Source organism: Otolemur garnettii, unplaced genomic scaffold (genome assembly GCF_000181295.1).
Source record: "Otolemur garnettii isolate 467f Iridium unplaced genomic scaffold, OtoGar3 scaffold00293, whole genome shotgun sequence".
Lineage (NCBI taxonomy): Eukaryota > Metazoa > Chordata > Mammalia > Primates > Galagidae > Otolemur > Otolemur garnettii.
The window spans coordinates 652,036-660,467 of NW_003852688.1; the positions used below are offsets into that span (position 1 = coordinate 652,036).

The 8,432-nt window shown below is 37.5% G+C and overlaps 1 protein-coding gene across 2 annotated transcripts in view; it reads left to right on the forward strand.

Moving 5' to 3' along the window:
- UBE2H (ubiquitin conjugating enzyme E2 H) overlaps positions 1 to 8,432 on the forward strand; it is a 124,781-nt gene that overhangs the window by 96,784 nt on the left and 19,565 nt on the right. For both annotated transcript variants that reach the window (XM_003803317.2, XM_023508936.1), the window contains 2 exons: positions 844 to 883; positions 2,397 to 2,449. In XM_003803317.2, the coding sequence (XP_003803365.1) occupies positions 844 to 883; positions 2,397 to 2,449 (93 nt within the window). The remainder of the gene's footprint in view (positions 1 to 843; positions 884 to 2,396; positions 2,450 to 8,432) is intronic.

Here is an 8,432-nt window from a genome sequence, read left to right on the forward strand (position 1 = left end):
TGTGTGGAAGAGAGTAAGGGAAGTCATAAAGGGGAATGGGACGATAAGGATGACAAAATGACAGCTTTGACAGCAGATGTCAGCTTTAGAATCATGTCATATTATCATATAAACAGACTGATTAAGTCACTCATCTTAAATTAGGAAAGAATTTTTCCTTGGAATTTAAATGGCAACCTGTTAAAGCACATACTTGTTTTGTTTTTCTAGGAAAACAGATATAGCCATCTTACAGAATTTTTACCTCCTTGCCTCATTTCTTGGTTGCCCCAATTTTATCCTGAATGAGTAGACTAAAGTTAAAGGAAATATTTTGGTCACTGTTTTTAGAAAATCCTTTGTAGTTTGGAACAGTATTCCTCTAGCATTTCAACAGCTTCATTCTTGTTCTGAACATGGTGTAGCTGATTGATATCATTAAAGAGCTTCAGAAAGAGAAGTTCAAATGCAGAACCTTTGGATTTAGAGCTTGAACTGTAAAACTTTTAGGAGGGGGAGTTAGAGTGATTCTTCAACTTTTATAATGACAATAGTTATAAACCAGTTAGTACTATTTCTCTTTTGGCAAATACCTTCATAGTTCAGAAAATTGCTATAATGATCTTTTACATAAGAAGGTAGGTTGCTTCCAATTTTTGCTTGTGTGTTAAAAGAACTCTAACATACTATATTTTAAGTAAGTGGAGCTGTCAGAATATAGTCTTCTGAGTAGCCAAAGATCTAAAGTGAAAATGATTTATATTACCACTTTTTCTAATACTGAAATTATTTCCAATACTGAAGTACTTTAAAACTAATTGTCTCTAGATACTTTTTGCTGCTAATTAACATCTCTTTTTACAGGATTCATGAATAAAATTTTCCATCCCAACATTGATGAAGCGTAAGTAACTATTTTAAAATGTTTAAATTTTAGGAGCAATTGCTCTTGATTAAAGTTCCCTTTCTATTAAAAAAAACTCAGTTCTATCTTTTTAGATTTTATCAGGAGTTAGGACAACTGTATGAGTGGTCATGTAAATTATAGAATCCAAGGAACATGATATTTTAAACCACCCAGCTTAAATTCTTCTATTATGCTACTAGTTTTTTCCATTGTCAGGACTGGGCCCTTCATTTTTCTTGATATCCAGCTAACAAGTTGCAATATTCCACATGTCCGTCCTCTTTGTATATACACAACTCAGAGATCTGTTGTCAGTATACAAATTTACTATTTTTAGCCCTTAAAGTATTTCTCGTTTCTTGAGCAGAACGTAAATATGAATGACTGTAGTTTTATTTCAGTTAATAAATTTTAATTATCACTTTCTTTTTTTCCAGTATTTTATTAGCGATATTATAAAATATGGTTCCAGTGAACCTGTTTTGTACTTCCAGTGCTATTTAGAATACATGATTATTTGCAATGCAGTGTTTATTATCATGTGAATTCAGTGTGACTGAATTTTACTGTCTCTCACATACATACATATGAGATTTTCCGAACCTTCACAGAGTAGGTTGTCTATATGCATACTTCTTGCCCCTTTGTCCTTTAATATTTCATTGTGTCAGTTATCCTAAGGGCAAAGATATTCTTATGTAACCACTGTATAGTTGTAAGATTCTAGAATTTAATATTAATGCAATACTTATCTAATCCACTGCCATATTCTTAAGGAATGCACTTTTTAGCACTTTCTTCTTTCTGTAAAGAATCCATACCTGGGATGTGGCTGTGGCTCAGGCTCAAGGAGTAGGGTGCTGGCCCCATATACCAGAGGTGCTGGGTTCAAACACAGCCCCGGCCAAAAACTGCAAAAAAAAAAAAAAAAATCCAGTCCTGAATCATATATTACATATAGTTTTTATGTTTCTTTAAACAATAGGATGTCCATAACATGCAATTTAAAATAGTTATCTGTCTGTACACCCTAAATATTAACCAGGAACATTTCCTCAGCCTGCCTTTTATCTTTTATAAAATTCCCATTTTTAAAGAATATAGATCAGTTATTTTGTACATTGTTCCTCAATTTGATGTTTCCTTGTTAGATTTAGGGCATGTACTCACTTCAGGTCAGATGTGAGCAAGATGTGTCCTCCTCAGGGTATGACATTCGGAGGCACACAGGTCTGTCTGCCTCTGTGTTCTCAGTGCTAATTCTGATCACCTGGTTCAGGTGTTGTCTGGTTTCTTCTTTGTATAGTTACTATTTTTCCTTTCAGTCTGTAAAGAAACACCTAAGACCTTGTAAATACTCTCTTCACACTTCTCCTTCCTCAATTGGAATTCTTTTTGTTTTTTAAGGATCTATTAAAAGTACTTCTCTTGGTAAATAAAATTAGTTGCCAGATACATTAAACTAACTTGGTAATTTTTTATAAAATGCCATTCTTTCCATCTGTTTCAGGTCAGGAACTGTGTGTCTAGATGTAATTAATCAAACTTGGACAGCTCTCTATGGTGAGTTTGGCCATGGAATATTCTTTGGAGTTGTTGAGACACTGCCTTAAAAAATGTTTGGCTTTTCTTTTCTGATTTAAGATGTTTTGTTGGGAATGGGAATGGATTTTGAGAGACTGGATGGGAAAGTTTGATCAGTGAAAAACAATTATTTTCTCAAGTACAAACTTCATTTTAGCAGTGGAAGTTGAAAATATCTTTGTGAGAGTCTGAACTTAAGGTACAGTGGTACAGGCTGGGCACTCATAGCTTAGTGGTTAGGGCGCTGGCCATATACTCCAGGGCTGATGGATTCAAACCTGGCCCAGACTTGGTAAACAACAATAAAAAAAAATAGTCAGGCGTTGTGGCAAGCTGCTGTAATCCCAGCTACTAGGGAGGCTGAGGCAAGAGAATCCTTCGAGCCCAAGAGTCTGAGTTTGTTATGAGCTATGATGCCACAGCACTCTACTGAGGTGACAAAGTGAGACTTTGTCTCAATTTTTTAAAAAAAGGTACACATATGCAGACACAGATACATAGGTAAACATTTTACATGTCTGTAATCAGAAGTACATTATGTATTCTGTACATATTTTTGTGTAATACCTTTTCATTTTGGAAAAACAGAGATAGTATGTAAAAGGTTCAGGGATCATCTGTCTCCAAGGCCAAAACCACCTTATGAAGTAAAGAGTAATTTAGCCTACATTCAGCACTAAAATTGATAGCTCACCTCTTACAGCGAGTCAACAAATGAGTTGCCAAACTCTATAAAATACTACGCTGAGTATCACAGAGAGATAAAAGGAGTATCAGGCCTTCCATCCTTGAGTTTGTAACCTGGTTGGGGAGCTAAAAATATTTTTAAATGTAGTAATCCCTCAGTATCTGTTAGGGATTAGCCCCTTGACTGTCCATAGATACCAGAATCCACACATACTTCAATCTTGCGGTAGCCCTGCACAACATACAGATAAGGAAAGTTGACCCTCTGTATGCTCACTGCCAGTAGATAAGGACTGGCTATGTTATGTTGAAAAAAAACCTTCGTGCTGGGTGTAGTGGCTCACGCCTGTAATCCTCACACACTGGGAGGCCGAGGCGGGTGGGTTACCTGAGCTCATGGGTTAGAGACCACCCTGAGCCAGAGTGAGACCCAGTCTCTAAAAATAGCTGAGCACTGTGGCAGGCATCTGTATTCCCAGCTACTTGGGAGGCTAAAGGAAGAGAATTGCTTTTTGAGACAGGAGCCTCAAGCTGTCCCCCTGGGTAGAGTGCTGTGGCATCACAGCTCACAGCAACCTCCCAACTCCTGGGCTCAAGCAAGTCTCCTGCCTTAGCCTCCCGAGTAGTTGGGACCACAGGCGCCCACCACAACATCCGGCTATTTTTTGATTGCAGCCATCGTTGTTTGGTGGGCCCATGCTGGATTCGAACCTGCCACCTTGGGTGTATGTGGCTGGCACCTTAGCCACTTGAGCCACAGGCACCGAGCCGGAATAGAATTGCTTAAGCCCAAGAGTTTGAGTTTGCTGTCAGCTATGATGTCACAGCACTACCCAGGGCAACAAAGTGAGACTCTGCCCTCCCCCCCCACAAAAAAAACTTCCATGTAGGTGGACTCGTGCTGTTCAAACTTGTATTCAAAGGTCAACTATATATTTAATGTTACTTAGGGATACAGTGAATCTATTTACTCCCCCATATGCCTAAGTCCTCGGGCTTCGTTGACTCCCTGCTCCAGTGCCCCATGAGACTTCCTCTGATTCTGCAGCTGGAAATAATCTCTGAGTATGCTTACATTTTATCTTTTTTGTGACCCACTTTTACTTGACCTTGTATTTGTTTATGCCTGTATTTTTCGTGCTAGTAGATTATTTCCTAACTTAAGGGCTGACAGGTGTATGTCTCATTTGTCTGTAAGACCTGAGACTATTAGCTCAGTGCTTCTCACTGATAACGGGTTGAAAGAATGGGTGGTGCAAATAACAGTTGCTGAGAGGCACAAGGAAGGTAGAGAGAGAGCACTTAGCCTGGACTTAACCAGGGATGGCTTCCGCTAGGTGAAGAGTGCTGAGACCTTTTAAAGGCCTATAAGGTAGGTAAAGTTAACCTATCTTAGTTCAGCCTCAGTTTGCTAATCACCTTTGCCTGACATTCTTGTACTAGGTTGAGAATTATAGAAAAAGGTTGGTCACCAAAATTCTTCTGTCCCTGTCCACTTTCCTGCATCTGCCAGGCAAGAATTGTTTCTTGTACCTGGAATTATCTCCCCTAATCTTTGCATGGCTGGCCCCTTCTTTTATTATTTCAAGTATCACTTCTCACAGAAACCTCCTTTTATAGCTCCTCTCTAAAATCACACCCCTGTGCTAGCATAGCACCCTTTTTAAATATATGATTTATCTTGTCCTCTTGGATTGTAGGTCCATGAAAGCAGGGACTGTCTTTGTTGGTGTGTGTATGTGTGTGTGTCTGTCTCTATGCTATATAGAGAGAATTAATCATAGCTAGTACTGTTTAACATAGAGTTTAAGGGAGATGGTGGTTTATAAAGAGATGAGGCAACAAAAAAGAACATACATTCTGAGGTTGATTAAATGGATTCCTTTTAAGACAGTTTTTTTCATAAAAATATCTGATGGCAGGCTGCCTGGAACATCTGATGTAATGATGTGTTTTCTTAAACTACATTCACATTTTAGAAATGTACATATCAAAATACTGCAAGCTGGTTCCAATTACAACTAAGTAAATTGGACTTTAGTTTCAGTAAATCTTTTACTGTTGATCAGAAAAGCTTTGTGGAAGGGGTTTGCTATTCTCAAGTACCTCATGCCTCAGAACAGATTTTTTAAAAAATAGTTTAAAAAACTTGCAACTTAACCATTTAAAGTATGTAATTCAGTAGTTTTTAGCATATTCAGTTATGTGCAGCCATTACCACTGTCAATTTTAGAACATTTTTCTCACTTCAAAAAGAAACTCATACCCTTTTAGTTATTCCCTCCCCATGCCGTGAGCCCTGGGCAATCACTAATCTACCTTTAGTTTCTATAGATTTGTCTGTTCTGGCTATTTCTTAGAAATGTAATTGTATAATAGGTAGTCTTTTTTTGCCTGGCTTTTTTCACTTTGCATTATGTTTTTAGGGTTCATCCATGTTGTAGCATGGGTCAGAATTCCCTTTTTATGGTCAAATAATATTCCATTGTATGAATATACCACAATTGTTTATGTTTTGGTTGATAAATATTTGGCTATTACAGATAATCTTTCTATAAATATTTATGCATAAGTCTTAAGTTTTTATGCATGTTTTCATTTCTCTCGGCGGAGTATTTTCCAAAGTGGCTGTACCATTTTACATTCCCATCAGCAGATGTATGAAGTTCAGAACAGATTTTAAAGCAGAAGACCAACACGATTATTAAAGGTTTATCACATTTATAGTATGTGTTAGAGTATACCTTGTATTAGCTTGCAAAGCATTTAATAAACAAGAGTTAAACCACATTGGTCAAAATGTATTGAGCAGACTTTGTATTACATGTACATGAGTCATTATAAGTGTTGTATAATGCAAGAATGTGGACACGTAACACAGGTAAGTACAAAAAACCAGAAACTATTTTCAGAGTTACATAATCAAAAAATATACTAAGCATGGGAGAATTGTTCTGACATTTTGCTCAAGACAAACTGTTTCTCGAGAGCAGATAGATACTACCTGTACAAGTATAGGTAGAAGCTTGGTGCCTGTGGCTCAGTGTTAGGGCGCCAGCCACATACACCAGGGCTAGCAGGTTCTAACCTGGCCTGAGCCTGCTAAACAACAATGACAACTACAACCAAAAAATAGCCAGGCACTGTGGCAGGTGCTTGCAGTCCCAGCTACTTGGGAGGCTGAGGCAAGAGAATTGCTTAAGCCCAAGAGCTTGAGGATGACATAGTGAGATTCTGTCTCAAAAAAAAAAAAAAAAGGTACAGGTAGAAAAGGTTCATTCGGGTGACCTTGAAATGTTTTTTAGACTTTAATCTTGATATCTGAACTAAATTTTTATTGCTAACTTCTAAAGCCTTTGGCATTGAAAGTTAGTTCGTAATTGGTGAGTTCCGAATCACTCCATTTCCTGCATTGATTCCTGAGAGAATCTTAGTTCAAAGGGCAAAAAAAAAATCTAATACTAAATAACTAATAAGAACAAGTTGGCATGTTAACATAAATATTCAACTGAAAAGCAAGAGGCTCAACCTGGCATCCCTAAAACTTGTCTCAACACCTACCTACCTCTACTGCATAATACTAGAAGGAGCAAGGAGTGGATTGCGAAACTGCCTGCCATTCACTGTGCCTCTGGGCATGTGCTCTGCCATGGATAAACATATTTGTAGTATAAGAACAATTCCCAGTTGAAATTTCAGATTTATGCTTATCATAACGTGGTATTAGCAGTAAATTTAGTCCTCTAGCCCCTAACCTTGCCCCCGCTTCTCCTAAATTGATTTCTGGTAACCCACTTGATTTATTGCTTCTGTTCTCATCCTGTTTTATCTTCTCCAATTATATGTGCAGTTTGTTCCAAGTTCAAAATTGGTATAATTGTGGTCTAATCACCTAGTAATTTTTAATTTTATATTTAATCTTGCAAGAGAGCTAATTATATTGGAGAATCTGATTAATTTTTAAAAGACGTTTATCATAAGCATGAAGTCATCAAGTATAAAGTTATCTGTTGTTACTCTTGTGACATTAAACGGAAAGTAGCAGATGACAAAATTGATTCATTTTGGCTTCCTCTATGATACTATCTTTCTTTTGCATCCCTTCCTGCTTTTCCAGAGGGCAGTGATAAAAGCTCTGGAAAATTTAGGATGCAGCCAAGGGGATCTGGATTTCAGTTTCAAAACAAATACAATTTCAAAGGCTGATAGGAGAATTAATTAAGCCACAGGTAGCTTTTTAAACTCTGAATTTTCAAGTTTTCCCCTTTTTTTTCAAAATATATTTTATCCACAATTGCCTTACGACCCACCACTCTTGGGGCTCGAGTACCTTTGCTGCAATACAGCTTTAATCTTCCTCCCATCCTACCATTTTGGGCCATGTATGCTTGACCCCTATGAATGTGTTTCTCCAACTTTCCTTTTACTCATTCCTTGGCTGAATTGATAATTATTTATATTGTAGACTATAAGTTTTCTTATAAAACAATGTCTTATAAAATTAGGCCAAGTAAGGAGGCTCACAACTGTAATGCTAGCACTCTTGGAGGCCGAGGTGGGAGGATCCCTTGAACTCTGGAATTTCAGACCAGTTTGAGCAAGAGTAGTGAGACTCATCTCTACTAAAAGTAGAAAAATTAGCTGGGTTCCAGGCATCTCTAGTTCCAGCTACTTGGAAGGCTGAGGCAAGAGGATTGCTTGAGCTCTGGAGTTTGAGGTTGCAATGAGCTATGGTGATGCCACTGCACTCTAGCCTGGGTAGTGAGATACTCTATCTCAAAAAAATAAAATAGGTCAGTTTACATTCTCACCCTTAGACTTGATAGCCAGTAGACTAGGTACTCTTATTTTTGCTGGGAGTAAAAAGTTCAACATTTGAAAAATTACTTCCCGTAGAGTCATCTTGGGGACCCCCAGAAGGAATTCTTCAGGGAATTTGAGATTAGGCAAGAGAAACAAAGTTTCTTTTATAAGCATTTAGAAAAAAATGAAAATGTAAATTTATTTAATAGTTATTCCATCCCCCTTTTCAGGCAGATAGCTTGTGAATCTTCCCCAATAATTCAAATTTTGGCTGATGGTAATTGTATCTTAAAATAGTGCCTTATGTTGCTGTTTCTAAATGTTTAGTGTAGTTACCCAGACCAGAAATATATGTATATGTCTATATGGATGATTGATTGGCCAAACAACTACTATTTGAACATCTTGGGAACTCAGTACTGATCCATCCATGTTGGAATCACAAGTATCATCCTGCCTTTTGAACAGCTGG